At 40.3% G+C, this 15,508-nt stretch overlaps 2 protein-coding genes across 2 annotated transcripts; both read right to left on the bottom strand.

Annotated features, from left to right (window-relative positions):
• Positions 1–465: 465 nt before the first annotated feature.
• On the bottom strand, positions 466–1,574 carry LOC140371943 (homeobox protein HMX2-like). Its single transcript, XM_072459182.1, has 2 exons — positions 1,308–1,574; positions 466–1,131 (listed from the first exon to the last, which is right to left on the bottom strand). Exons 1-2 carry the CDS (start codon positions 1,444–1,446, stop codon positions 689–691), a joined length of 582 nt encoding a protein of 193 aa, XP_072315283.1. The 5' UTR covers positions 1,447–1,574; the 3' UTR covers positions 466–688.
• A 213-nt stretch (positions 1,575–1,787) lies between these two features.
• On the bottom strand, positions 1,788–3,526 carry LOC140372164 (homeobox protein HMX1-like). Its single transcript, XM_072459445.1, has 3 exons — positions 3,304–3,526; positions 2,855–2,977; positions 1,788–2,430 (listed from the first exon to the last, which is right to left on the bottom strand). The coding sequence occupies exons 1-3, from the start codon at positions 3,524–3,526 to the stop codon at positions 2,036–2,038; spliced, it is 741 nt and encodes a 246-aa protein (XP_072315546.1). The 3' UTR covers positions 1,788–2,035.
• Between the last annotated feature and the right edge of the window lie 11,982 nt (positions 3,527–15,508).

Below are 15,508 nucleotides of genomic sequence, written 5' to 3' on the forward strand. Positions count from 1 at the left end.
TTAATAAAGATTTGTTTTGTTTTCATTTAAACATGCATTTTCAAAGGTTTTTCTGCTGGGCCATATACTTATTTTGTACAAATGTAAAGAAATGTGTGTGTGTGTGTGTGTGTGTCATTTTTTCCCTCAACATCACATAATTTTAAACACAATAACCGAATTTAAAAACTTGATATTAAACGAAGGCTATAGCCTTAAACTTGTTGACTCAAAATACATTTTAAATATCACCCATGCGTGCAAATGAACAAAGGCGTGGATTCTGCAAGTCAGAGAGAAGAGTCTGACCTTGCACCAAATCACGTAAATATAATTCCAAAAGCAATCCTGCCCCTTTTTATTATACAAAAAACTATTGTCATGTTTACTCGTTGTTCATACAGTTTGAAAGATTAAAAAAAGTGATAATGGTCCAGGCCCAATGCCGCTTCTGCGTCCAGCTACATTCATTGATAATGATGATGATAATGATGATGATGTTGTTGATAATAATAATAATAATAATAATAATAATAATAATAATAATAATAATAATAATAATAATAATAATAAAAATAATAAAAATAATAATAATAATAATGAACTATAAAAGTGGCACATGCATGGTTTGCCAAACAAAAGCCAGGCCTCTTGGTGGAAGACAGAAAGTCCAGGTAGGCCTGTTTACCGTCCTTTTCCGTGTATTTGGTTATAGATCCGCATCCACGAGCCCATAGCACGCTCCTCCGTGGGTAAAGTAGACGTAGGGTGCGACGTGGGGCCCTGGATAAGCCATTGGGAAGGACACCGGTAGCAGGCAGCTGCCAAGTGCGCGGCTGTCCTTGTACGCAGTCTGTGCGTGCGCATGATTGTCCTCCAGGTCCGAAGAAAGCTGCCGTTTGAGTTTGTTTCGTCGGTTTTGGAACCAGATCTTGACCTGTGTCTCTGTGAGCTGCAGGGAGCTCGCAAGGCACGCGCGCTCTGAGCTGCTCAGGTACCGCTTCAGGTCAAACGTGGCCTCCAGCTGAAAGATCTGGCGCTTGGAGAAGATGGTTCGCGTCTTTTTCTTCACCGGAGCTTTGGGCTCCACGGCGGGCAGCTGGCCCTCGGACTTCTCTGTCCCGGGACACGAGACCGTGCTCTCAGTCTTTGCTGAATTTGGACAGAAAGAACAAGAATTTGTGGTGCTACAACCAACAAACAGGCCTGTGATTAAAAGCACTGCAACATTGTACCCCAATATCACGCATCATTCTTTGCCAAGTCAGTTAAAGTGTTGAGCTCTTAAGCATTGAAGTTTTGGAAACAAGAAGACAAAACGTAGTCACCTGTGTCCTTGGTGCTGCTGTCCCGTCTCTGCATGTCCTCGTGCCCAGCATCCGCACAGCCATGTTTCCTCTCGCGTTGTTTCAAGTTGAGGATGTGGTCGATGGTGAACGTGAGCTCCTTGCTCATGTTCCCGGGCATAGCACCAGCACCTGCGTCAGTCCCCAAACTCCGTGTTGTCCGCGCGCTCCAAGCACCATCGCTCCCCGAGTGTGACTGGAGATGCGCCGTGTGCGCGGGCCAAGCGCAAGTGATCAGAGCCTTTTGATTGGTGGGGCGTTGGGTGCAGATGAGGGCGGGATATGGCTGTTGTATAGTGCTTATAGTGCTGTGTCGTCAGCACGCAATCAAGAGGTTGGATATTTTGATTCCTCATTGACTTTAAAGTTGAGAAGTTTCACATTTTCACAGTATGCAAGACAGTGCATATCTGGCAAACGATAGAAATAGCAACATATAGTAAAAAAACACGAAACTGTTTGTGCATAGATTTTATTGCTATATATATCAGTGTACAAAAGTGATATTTTTAAATAAAACATGTTTTTTGACTATTACTTGGTCATTTCTCCCACTATTCATAAACGTACACAAACATCCAAATCCTTAACACTGCAGGTCAGACAGCATACTATAAACATCTGAAAATAGAGCTCTACTTGTGAAAAGGACTCATAAAAATGATATAGATCTGGTGCTAACTACAGATTGGCTTGTCCCTTTCTTGAGATCAGACGAGGCCAGTCTGTGGTGATAAGTAGGACACTGGGGAGGTGAAGGGGCTGCTCAGGGGGTAGTGCAGGGAGCTGGAGAAGGCCAGTCTTGGAGCTGACAGTGTAGGGCTATTGTTGTGGTACAGCACAGGGACTCTCACAATCCTCTGAGCGGTGAAGGGCACTGCAGCACTGGCCTCCATGTCTGCTGCCATCTGCCTTTTCCACTTGTTCCTTCGGTTTTGGAACCAGATCTTGACCTGTGTTTCTGTGAGCTGCAGTGACGTGGCGAGTCCGGCTCGCTCCGCGCTGCTCAGGTACCGCTTCAGGTCAAAGGTCGACTCCAGCTGGAAGACTTGGCTGCGGCTGAACACTGTGCGTGTCTTCTTCTTCCTCATCAACTTCTCATCACCTTGAAAAGAAAGTCCAATATTTCATTTTACAAAAGTTGAGTTTGTTATCTTTTTACATGATCTTGTGGATTGAGTTGCTAAGCTCATTGTTTGTTCATGGCAATGACAAAACTGATGCATGTGAATAATGGGTAGACGAATTATTCTGTAAAATAAGAACCAATCAAATGAATATACTGTAAATATCCTTTGCATCGAAGTGCCTTAATGACTAATCACTGGAGTGAAAGAGCAATATACAAACTAGACGTTTAATACGATCATTATTAGTTTGAAAATAATAATAATAATAATTGCCTATCAATAATACACAGTTTAGATATTGTAATGATATTTGAACAAAGAGAGTTTGACGACTGGCTCATAATTCAATAGTTCTGCCCTGTGATTGTCCAGTCTCATGCATATTTGGCCTTTTCTCACCTGTTCTCTCCTCTTCCTCCGCGTCATTCCGCTCTTCTTTCTCTTCTAGACTGTCGCTGTCCTCAGGGTGGCCCTTACTCTGACTTTCACGCTCTCCATCTTCGCTCTCTGGGTACAGCGAGCCTGCGACGGGACATGAAGCCATTAGACTTGGAATCTAAAAAGGACATTTGTTCGTGGAGATGCCAACATCTCACGCACAGAGTTTTACCAGGGAACAACGAAAAGTGCCGCATGTGGACAGGCGTGTGCTTACACCGAGGTCCAACTATCATTTCGTTGTTTTAACAATTAGAAATGTTTTCAATTTGTTTTGTTGACGAGAAGTAACACGGGGCTGTCTTAATCCAGATTATCCAAAAGATCAGAAAGTTTAGCCCAAACTAAAAGGTCACTTTAGGCATCTCCGAAGCAAACATTAGGATATAACATAAGCAAATGTTGTTTACTTGTTTGACTCCCGCGTGCACTGGGTGATGCCTCGTGCAGCTCCCGTCCATCTACACTTTGTGCATCCTTCTCCAGCCTGTCTTCCACGCGGTTCTCCTCATCCTTGCAAACGCGGCTCTCCTCGCGCTCTTCGCGCTTTCCCAGCAAATTTTCAATAAGGAACGATGTTGCTTTTGCTGAAGGACCAAGCTTCGACCTCAGCACCTTTGTGTCGAGCATCATGAGTGCGTGTGTCCAAGGCGTATGTCTGAGGTTTAAAATAAAGAGTAATCCAGCGAACGTGTGGTGTTTTCAGCCCGGAGTGCTCTCTCCTTTGCGTAAACCATCCCGTCGCCCGCTGCGCCGCAGCTCCACGTCGCTCTAATCCACACAATAAGTCGAAGTGGGTTCAAGTATAGACAGGAAGCGATGAGATTTACTTGAGAAAAGTAGACATCGTCTCCTCCCGAGCCTCTCTTGTAGTCTGTGCCTGCGGGAGCGAGGGATGTTGTATTTAGGTCAGGCAGACTCCGGCAGCGCGGAGACGCACTGTTTGTCCTGAGGGCTGCGGATGGAGACGCTTCATGAGGAATAGCACACTACCGCCTATTGGCTACATCTGTTTATGCACACACTTTCTTCTACAACTTTTAAATAGACAAGAACACCAAACATTTGGTTAAATAATTCATCAATATTATCATATCCCTATTTATGTATTTTTATTATAATGCTCAACAGCCTAGTTTGTATTAATATGGGAGATCGGGGATGGTTGTACTTTTTGCTTGAGCACCTATAACTCTCAGTTTTGGAGCTACAGCTCTCAAACTTTTATGTTAGATGCCTATATTTTTGGCTACAAAATTAACGTAATAAAATTTTGGGGAAATAATTTCATAATTCCAGATCCTGTGAGCAGATAAGAGCATGGTTCTCCTGTTACTGCATTCCCCACTAGCGGGGTAGCTTGTACCACATACTGGGGAGGGTTGTATTGGCAAAAGCAGGGAAATCAAAAGCCATAAAATAGAATATAATTGAAATATATTGACATTTGGAATAAAGGATCATTAACTGTGATTGGACATAATTTAAAAAAAAACTCCGTTTAACTCACAATCAGAATCAGAATGTGTTTATCGCCAATTGTTTGTCAATTTATTGTCAATGAACAAAATTCACAAACTTATAGGAACTTGTCTTGGTGATTCGGTGCAACATAAAACAATGAACAATACGTCAAAAGAGAAACAATTCAAATCTACAATGGGATAACTGTAGCACTGTGTGCGTGCGTGCGTGCGTGCGTGCGCGCGCGTGTATGTGTTTGTGTGAGTGTGCGTGCGTGTGCGTGCGTGTGTATGTGTGTGCGTGTGCGCGTGCGTGCGTATGTGTGTGCGTGTGTGCGTGTGCGTGTACGTGTACGTGCGTGCGTGTGCGTGTTAACAACAGCCTTTAACTTCATCTCATTTTACTGCAGTGCACCTGTATAAAGTAAGGGCAAGTCTAACAGACCTTTACCTTGTGACAAGTGACATTAGTGTGATTTGTCTAAGTCGCATGGCAGATCTTTGGCTGTTGGGACATTAATAGATGCCTTTTATAAAATAGTTTAATAGTAAAAAATATGTTGCATTAGATTATATAGGGAGGGGTCGTTACAACTATCCCTCATGCAGTCAGCTGAGGTTTAGCTCAGTGTAATAGAAACATGCTTTGACATAAAAAGGTGGAAGAGGCCCACATTTTGCAATGTACAAATGCTGTGACTTCATGGTCTGAAACATTACAACACAAACAAATGTGTCAAGCCTCAAAAGGTTTAAAAAACAAAACAAAACAAAACTGCACTTTCCTGTTTACAGCCTTCACAATGTGAGATCAAGGAGAGCTTGGCTGAACACTGACATGAGCATTATCCTTTATTCTGGTCCCTAATTGGCTGAAGTGGTGCTGTTACAAACCTATAATCAGAATACTGTAAATCTTGCCCAAAAAACAGTTTATTTTGAAATTATTTGCTGATATAAACACTATATCTGTAGTTATGAATACAATTTTGTAATATAATTTACAATTTGTAGGTCTATTTTTAATGTGTTGGGCTTGATAGCCATATCACACAAACAGTGACCAAAAGCTAATTTTTCTATGGTAACCCTGAGGGCATGTGAGGTGGCAGCCTGTTTCAGATTAACAGAGTAAATGAGAGCTGCAGCTGAAATGTTGTTCAGATTTGACCAGTGGCGGAGTCCAGCCCTGCATTTAGAAAAGTAATAGGATTGAACCTCCACAAAAAGCTTACTTTCATCTGTAAGAGGCCTTGGAAAAATGCTCTGAACATTCCAGCGACATGTTGCTGAGCCTCATTACAACTCTCTTTCATGAACATGCTATAAAACCTGCAGAATTGATTACTATTATTTTTTTAATAGCTTTAAAAGGAAGAACCATATAATTTGAATCAATTAGCAATTGTGCTTTTTATGGCACTTAAGAGAGTATACACAAGCCTCTTTGCAGTATTAGTCATCAGCTTATAAGCTCCAGCTCATGTCAGTGCAAAGGCTCAACACATATTTAATGAACAACAAAGAAACCTGTTGGACTAGGATTAAAAACTTATTAGTGTACATTTCATTCAGAATTAGCGAGAACTGCTGCTGTTTGCCTTATTGGTCAATTGAAATAGCCCTAGAGTTGTAAGAAGTGGCAGGAGGCAAGAGTTCTAACGCAGAAGTTTATTGCTCATGCCGTACAGGACCTGAGACCTGGTACATGAACCCTCAGGACATTGTGATACTATAGTCAGATATGCTTACATTGGAATATCATTATTAACACTGAGGCAGTAAGTGCCATATACTGCACAGCAGTCCTACTACCACTACATGTTATCCTTTTAAGATAGCTTTTAGGATTTAAAATGCTCCTGTGCAGTTTGTGTACATTTCTGTGTGAAATGATAACTTTCCTTGGCTCTCTGCTAAAAGATGTTGAAGCGTTCTTAGCTGCTATTCTTTCCCCAAAGATTCTAACAAACCTGTTTAGTGCATAAAAAGGTCTTTTAGCTATAGCTTCTTGTCTACTTTCCGTTTATCTGACGGGGCACAGCCGATCCACTAATCACTCTTGGCAATGGGCGTAAAGGCTCCATACGGAACAATCACTGTCTGCATAGACATAAGGTATATGCTCAACATAATCCTGTAATATTAAGGTTTTACTATATATTTGAAACAATCATATATTTACAATATATGTTTAATTTGAATGATTTAAGTTGTCTAAATATGACCCAAATAATCACTTTTTACTAGTCATAACTTTTTACTAGTTTTTAATAATCATTCTGAAAAAATAAGAAAGAGACAACAAACAAACAAACAAACAAACAAACAAACAAACAAACAATAAACATAGCTTGGACAGCCCAGGTTTAGTCTAATTTTGGACCATTTTGATCCTTATTCAGGCCTGGCCCTCACATAGTTTTAGATCTGGTGGTACTTCTTCTTTTTGAAAGCCAGTCCGTGCACATCACTTCTAGTCTAAATCTTGTACTGAATGAGTCCTTTATTCATGTGTATGGATTTATCGTGTGAAATGTGAGCGTGCACTGGGGAATCCTTCACATCACAACAGCGTCAACAGAGTGTTGCAAGCTGCAGAGGTCAAGGCTGCGACCCACAATGCAATAGTGTCTACCAGTGTCCCGCACAGGAGCAGCCGACCAGAACGGCCCCTCTTTACGCCACAATGAAGCCCAGGCTTTTGACCAGTCTGCCTTTCACCCGTCTGTGCCACCTTGCCTCTCTCTGTGCGGGACACAGGAGTCTGCACAAGGGGATTTCCTAGTGCGCCCATGTCAAACAGGTCGGTGTGGTACCAGCGTGAAAACATAGCCCGTAGACCTATCAACTCGCCTTCTTAATCTGCATTTTATAGCTGCTCCCTAACAACAAAAAGAACACTCCAGATTACAACCATTCAATGTGACACATACTTCTGCTGCTTAATCCCCATTAGTCCTCACCCCAGTGCACCCAGAGGCCAGTTATGTTGAAAAGAACTGAAAAATACTCTCCTTTATTTGTTGAGCACATTTGGAAAAGCTTCACTTATTCACTCAAGTTGACAAAGTTGGATTAGAGAGATTTTTTCTTCCTGAAAAGAGCTCAAATGCATTAGCGTCCATTGTGGAATAAACTACTAATGCCTGTTTGTTTAACCCTTGCACGGCAAATTAACCCCTGTTGGAGCTGGTTTGTCAGATCAGCACAGAGGGACGCTGCATCGTCAAATGAGTTCATGTCCTTAGTAACCCTGAAATGCCAGCGCTCTCAAATCTTTTGGCACAAACAAATGCTGTGAAAAATGATTTTATTTCCAAGTTGGGTCAAATTGACTAAAGCGGAGCTAATTCAAGCTTGACGGCGAAAAGAAATACATGGTATTCATTCTCAAGACAAAACTGAGAGTTAAACAATATCCAAACTTCAATAATAATCTGTAAAAACACAGTTGGTCTGGAATCTCGTGCCCCATTGGGCTGTGGCCTCACACTGGTCTGGGGGTTAGGAGATGATTTCAAGTATTTTTGATTCTGACACTATATTTATTCATATTTTGGTAATTATGTCAGAATACACAATACTCGAACAATATAAAACTGGATTAAAAAAATTGATCTTTCTTGGTTTTTGCTCATTAAATTTATATAAAAATACTTTTAGATAGGACTAAACAAAGCCAGTAAAGAAGCCGAGTAAAATAATGTAAATACTATTTCAATTGGACATAAACTAGACATAAACTAATTATAAACAAAAATGTCTTTTTCTGAAAATTGGGTTTATTCCATGCAGCATGCAAGAGAAAAGTATCAAACAAATGCTCCGTCAAAAACAAACCAAAACTCTGACTAATGTACATCCACAGACATGTGAAAGCGCAGACAGTGCAGTAGGCATCAGGTAGAGTACCCTCACTCTCAGGAAGTACAGGGACCCTTGGGGGGCAGGAGGAGCTCTTGTGATGGATTACAGGCCCCTGCTCCAGGGTGAGGCCTAGGCTTATGGGACATCAGATCAATGCTAAAACATCCACCGCCCCTAATAACACTAATGTCTTTAGTCCTTCCTGGAAGATTGGGTCAAATCTGAGTTCGATACATGTGTTTTATTCTTTACAAATAGTTGAGGGTGGACCCTGAGTGGTTCTTCTGAAATATCTAAAAGTGAATCCAAACTAAAAATATCCAAACACTCAATATGACCTGAAATGGTGAAGCCGAAAGAACCCATGAGAGAAAGGAGGGAGAAATTGCGTGAGAACGTAGCGGAGGAGACGAGAGGTTGTGGCGAGTGCACTGCCCCCAGGTCAAAGCACTTCTGTCATATTAGCTTATACAGTCTCCATAGCCTTCAATAAATCATGGGCCCAAAGCAGCAGGCGGAGACGGGCTCGGTGCAGCAGAGTTACGCCTGGGATACAACCGCGTTTTAAATATGGTTCAGTCATAATATCAATGTAGCATCTTAATATATATCATATAATATTCATTTTTAGATGGCGTTTTAGTATTTGAATGTGATGAGTAGTATATTGCTTAAATTAAGCTGTAAGCATATAAAAGGCCAGTGTTATATTATTTTAATCAAGCTGAAAGCTAAAACATGGATGCAAAAGTCTACAGAAAAATGTTAAACCAGTAAAAGATGTTGTTCTCAAAAATGCTGTTGTTGTTTACAGGTATGGGCCCTGGGACAGTCCTTTAATGAGACCGTGTGGACTACTGAGAGTGTCTGTGACACTTTTACATTACAAAAGTAACTCAAGAGGCATCTTTTTATCAGGATTTGTTAAGATTTAAATTTCACAATTTTATTGAAATCTTGCGCAGACTTTTTGGCCTAAAGTGAAGCGTCGTGATGAAGACCGAGAAAACATGGAACACGGGAGAGTCACGCGCGGGACACGGCCTCGTGCGGGCGGAGGGATTACGGAAGTGTTTAGTGTTTAGGGCACAGCAGCCCAATTAAAGTACATTTCAAACTATCACAATCAAATTGGAGTCAGGTCTGAAAAGTTTTACGCATTATTTATAAAATAAATAAATAATAATAATAAAATACAAATATAGACTAAACAATTGTTGTTGCCTATTTTTGGAGAAAAGGCTACAAACTGTCATGATATATGTATTGTATTTTTAAAACCTCATTTACCCTTTATGTTTAGGTTATGTGACCCTAAATGTGCACGCTGTGGGAAACAATTGCGCAGCCGCAGACAGAGCACGTCGTTAAACTCACAAACGGTCTACTATAGTTTGAAATTGTGTAATATATTTTTAGATTAGGCCGACTTGGCCTACATGGTATAGCACTATTTGAATAGCCTATAAACTTCTAAATTGAATTAAAGGCAATGGCCTGAAGCCGGGCAGGGGGCATGTGTAAATGTTTTTAGGTCGCCAGGACTTATGACAAATCTTGCAGGCCCGAAGAGGCCAATGTGAAGAACTATAAAGAGGCATAAACACATCATGACCAAGTCCCTTAAAATAAATGTATGATGTGCACATTCTTTTCTCTGCATTTCTTGTACTTCACGTCGTAGGCCTGTTATAAGCTTTCACAAATTCCCCTTCGGGAATGAATAAAAGTAGTCTATAGCCAATTTATCACACTTTAACAAACTTGTCCATTTTCTGTCCGTTGCACTTTTTTAGCAACGTCCCACCACGCTATTTATCAAGTTACAATACTTATTCAAGCACATTTTTTAAAAATGCCTCTGTGAATTTGTGATGTGGAAACAGAAAGCACTCGACTGTTCGTTTTAAACACAACTCTGGACTATGTGGAATTGAGTAAAAATAATAATGATTTTCACATTTATTTTATTTAACTGCGACGTTTTGTTGCAGTTTGTGCCACTGAATCAAACATAACCAAAACAACGATATCACAATCATCTCTTAAAAACACATGGAGAATTAACAAATAGGAAATGGACTTGTTAGTACAAATAGCAGCCACACGATGGCAGCAAAGTAATATAGACAGGTTGACATGATTTTCCCGAGTTCATTTTATTAATGTATGTATTTGATTGGGGCAGTGCGTGTGTATGAATGTGAACATACCAGATTATAGCCAAAAGCTCATTTCCATTGTATCATGGCTGATGTTAAAGGGATATGCTCTCTCATATCTTCTAATTAAATTATGATAATATCCACAATGTATTTACATTTACATTTATACACAATTAAATTATGACTATCAATATAAATGTTGTCCTGCAGGACCATTTTATAAATGTTTGTGCACATAAAGATGTGTAATTATTGATGAAGGGAATACAAGGAATTCATGTTAGACATATAAGAACAAAATACTCTGTGGTATCACAATTGTAAAATTTGGACAACATACACATTACAAAACATACACAAAATACATTCATCATTTTGTTGCATATTGTAATCCTCTAACACACATCAGCACACTTCTGTACTTTTGTGCTTTTGTTTTGAACAGAAACGATGCACGCCATTGGAAATGATGATGGTGGGATGTTTGAACAGTTAACCTGTTTTATTTTAACCTATTCAAAACAAAAAGCGAGTAATTCTTTTCTTTCATAATATTTGGATAATTGAATACCTTTATAACTGAACATTGGCTATTTAAGGGTTAGAATATTTTAAATATTTTAAGAAGAGGCTTTATGAATCATTAGGTGAGATCTTTAATCAACAATTAAATACTACTACTACTAATACAAATCTGTATCAAGGATATGGAAAATAATCAACCTAAATGAATCCTCAGATGTTTTCAAACAGCCTAATATATTTCATACAAAAATGTCCTCAAACGTACAATGTAAAGTTTTTGCAGGAGTGTTTTTGGAGAGTACAGCACCTGCTTGTCTGCATGTGATGTTCCTCAGTTCTGCGTGGGAAGTATATGTTCATATGTCTCTCTGCGCGCTGATCGTCTTCTGCCTCGCCTCAGACAGTCTGGACATGCAAAGTCCAGAGCTTTTGGACCGGACCGCTCATTTCCATTAAGCTGTCTTCTCATAGATCACAAACTTAACGTGGAAAGTCACATACGTAATTTTTTTATTGCACGCTTTATAAATGAAACCCCAGAAAAGGCAGCATATTTTTCACGTTCTGGCAATGAAAACAAGAAATGCAAGAAATATAAGTGCACTACCACACTGGAACATTACAGGCAAACAAATACCATCTAGATAAAGAACATTGCAAAGGTGAAAAGTCATCAGTTTTGTATTTGTACCACTTTGTCACTGGATGGCACTGTTTCTCTTTTGTAAACATCGACTAAACCCAAATTATATTGTCACATATTCAGGCTGACCACTCTATTTATATCAATTTAGTCTAAATGCTCTAAAATGCTTTCTTGTGATTGGGTGACTAGATATTTGCAATTGGAAGTAGCTTATCCAGTTGTGCCTAATAATACGTCATAAGTGAAGATATTATCCACCATCAAAAGCTTCACCAATCTCTTGTTTCCAAATGATGCCAGTCTACCTACTGGATAAGTTACTGTCGCTATTGCTAAACAAATTGATCTCACGGAAAACAAAACTTCAGGGTAATTTCGTTGCTCTCTCATCCATGGGGCGTTTGATTACAGTGTTATTGCTATCCCTAATAGCGACGCCCCCGACACATTAAGTGTAATGGCTCCTAATGACTTTTTGATGTTTTTATAGAGTGCCCATTACTTCCTTTGGTGTCATGCTGTAGACGTCATGTGCCAGCGCTGATGGACAGGGCTATTGAAGGCATGTGTTTTTAATGATATGTTTGAGTATATATGCATGAAAGAGGAGAAAATCACGTAATCATTTACAAGTAATGGTGATGTAAAAATAGGCTCAATGACTTCCAATGAAATGTTGTTTGCTTTTATTCTTAGGTGTTGTTCAGCAGCAATGTGTGGGTAAAAAGTTCCACAGAATGACATTAAAGCTAAATATCTCCATGTTGTCACCAAGTCTGATCGTCAGCTTGACCAAAAACACCTTTAAGTGAGTAAATGCAGGTAATGCCATACGGTAGAACATTCCTGGCAAAGCAAAGTTCAGGTGGCAGACGGTACTGACCTGCCACGACCCTTTGTGGCAAGATAAGAAACATATTGATACATGAAGCCTCCAAACTGTTCTTGACTATGACTATATTACAGCACAGATCACATGAGGCCATCTGCTAGAAGATTAACACAGCTCTTCACACCTCATATTATGCAGACAGTACACCAGCTGTTTATTACATACTGACACGCGACATAATGTGTCAATACAATCGAGGTGTTTTATCGATGTGATGGCAGATGTAAGGACCAAGTAGCAGAACCAACACGGTAAAGGTTTAACAGGGTTTATTGTGGGTGAGAGTGGCTGGGGGGAGGGGTCCACAGGAGCAAGAGCCACAAGAGAAGAAACAGGTCAGTGTCATCTGTCATTCGTTCAGGAGTGTTCCATTGTAGGAAAAATTCAGTTAAATCGCCTGGACTCTGTTTTGACTCTCATCCAAGAGTCATTCTCAATCTGCAAATAGAGTCTGGGAACTCCGGTTTTATATCTGTGTAAGCCCTGCCCACCAGGCAGGACCTCCTGAAAAGGTTGTTTACATTTTCAGTTGAGACTGCTCTTCTTTGTATCCCAACAGCCCTGTAATGGACTATACATACACTCCAGGGTTTCAAAACACTATTATATATAGCTGTAAGGTTGAATTAAACCTCCATTTCGGTTCAAAGAAGGATTATCTCTTATTGAACAAAGATTGCCTCTTTAACTCCTCTTTCAAACTATCTCTTCTCCCTGGTTAGAATCTTCACCTCACTGTCTTCAAACGAGTGGTTAGTGGCTTTAAGATGAAGATGCACGGCGCTCTGTGGTCCTGAACTCAAGTGTCTTCTGTGCTGATAAAGCCTCTTGTGAAGTGGTTTAGTCTCTCTTATGTACCGCTTTCTTCACTGCACTGGAGAGAATAAACTACATGGCTCTGTTTTTGGGTCGGCATCTTGTCTTTTTTTAAATTTAAGTTTTTGCCTTAAAGTGTTGCCTGGTTTAAAAAAAACAGGGATTTTGTGTTTCCGACAGTCTTGAGACATAAGGGATAGAAACATCCTTCCTTCTTGGTTCTGTTTCCCTTTTGTCCCTTTTGTCCTGCTTTTTGGTTCTCTTCACTTTGTTGAGAGCCCCAAAGGTGAACCCACAGGCTGAGAGCATTCCAGACGTGTTTTTCCTCCTTCCTCTTGCCCTCTGAGCTGGTGGGCACCTCTTGGGTTCTGTGTTGTAAGGTTCTGATCACTCCCAGCTTGTGCTGTTGTGGTTAGAGCCAAAGAGCAGGTACTGATCCGTATGTGTAGGTTTCCCATACTCTATTTGGAGCTATCTGTCCTCTCCTCTGATAGTGGAACAATCAAGAAAGGCCAAGCGGTTCTCAGCATCTTCTCTTGTAAAGACAGACGTCTAGTAGTTTGCAGATGTGTTCAGGTGTCAATTTGGTCCTTTCCTGTGGTGTCTTCCTGGCGTCTCGTCTAAGTGCTGCTACTGCTTCAGAGGTCGGGATGCAGGTGAAAGGGACGCACCATCATATCAAACCATTAGATCATCTGGGTCCATTTAGAGATGTTTAACTTTGTCCACAACATTCTGTGTGTTTGTCACATGATGTTCTGAGTTCTCCACCAATGGTGTCAATATGGTTGTTAAATGTTTGGCCACATTGTATGTGATGGAATCTGTGGTTCACACAATGGGTCAGAGTGGAACATCCCCTTGGTGGCTTTTAGGAGGGCCATTTATGCACGGAATAGCTTCCCAGGATACAGTCTGTAATACAGAAGCCTGTCTATAACCTCCTCTTGTAGCAACTGGTCTGATCTCTTTTCAAACGTTCGTATGTGGTCGTGTCCTTGTGGAGGCAGTGGACTTTGGCTGTGTTGAAGATCACAGTGCAGCAGAGAGCGGGAGATGCTAATCAAGTATGTGGTGGTTGAACAAGGTTTACAAGCAGATGAACCAGAGGTGAGGTGATTAGAACAGACTGCAGCTGGTGTTGACTGGCGGCCCCGCCCAGGTGAGTTATAATATATATAACTATATATATATATGAGGGGAAGAATTTAAAGAATCATGATGTTTAGGATTAGTTTGCCAGTGTAAAATTATTAAAAGGTAATTTCAGAGTTCCCTCATCATTAGTTTACTCAAAGATGTATTTGAATTGATTTACAGAAGAAAAATGCGGGGTCAATCAGTTCTGCTGTTTTTTAAGTCAATGGACCGGTTTATATTATATTAAACTGTTTTTATGCTTTAAATATTGCTGTTTACAATGAACAAACTGTTAATTAATGTTCTATGTACTTTATTTAATGCTAAATACACATATAAAGCATAATATGTAATTTCATTAATAGATATCGACTTCATACATTAGCTCAGTGGTTCTCAACCAGTGTGGTCGATGGGCTGGTATCACCCAAAACCATCTTCTTGATTATTCATAATTTGCTAGCATGGGTCTGAAGTCATGTCACACACTTGTTGCTACTGCCATCTTGAGGACGAAAGCCGCATGCTCTGCAGAAATGAATTACTGTGGTCAGGACCAGTAACTTATTGTGTGGCTATGCTAATAAACAGCCTATTTGCAGAAAGTTATAATGAGCCTTTTTTACAACTGTCCAGGTGTTATATTGTTATTATATTTTAGGATCAGACAGTCACTCACCCGCACACGCACAAAGTCTGTGCTCTTGAAAGCTTTGAGGGCTTGTCCCTTTTCACTTTTATGTGCTGTTTTTCTATACAACAGAAGACATAGACAATACTGTGACGTCTTCAAAATGGCGCTGACAACAAATAAGTCACGTGACTGAAACCCATGTATTGTGAATAATGCCTCCAGAACAATCGATTTCCCAAAATGTAATATTTAGTTTTGAATTGTTCATTGCCGTGGCAGTGGTGCAAATGTTTCATCACTCAAATCCATGGAGAGAACGCTAGATTACCATGGAGATAGTGCTAATGTCACAGGAGGTTCCGTTCTGCTGCTGCTCAGTCCACAGATGAAAGAAGTTATTACAACCAAGAACTGAACCTAGGCAAAGATCAGTGTAACCCTCAGACTGAAACATTTATTAAAGC

Source organism: Eucyclogobius newberryi, unplaced genomic scaffold, assembly GCF_026437365.1.
Source record: "Eucyclogobius newberryi isolate DKJ021-1_F unplaced genomic scaffold, fEucNew1.0.hap1 SCAF_22, whole genome shotgun sequence".
Lineage (NCBI taxonomy): Eukaryota > Metazoa > Chordata > Actinopteri > Gobiiformes > Gobiidae > Eucyclogobius > Eucyclogobius newberryi.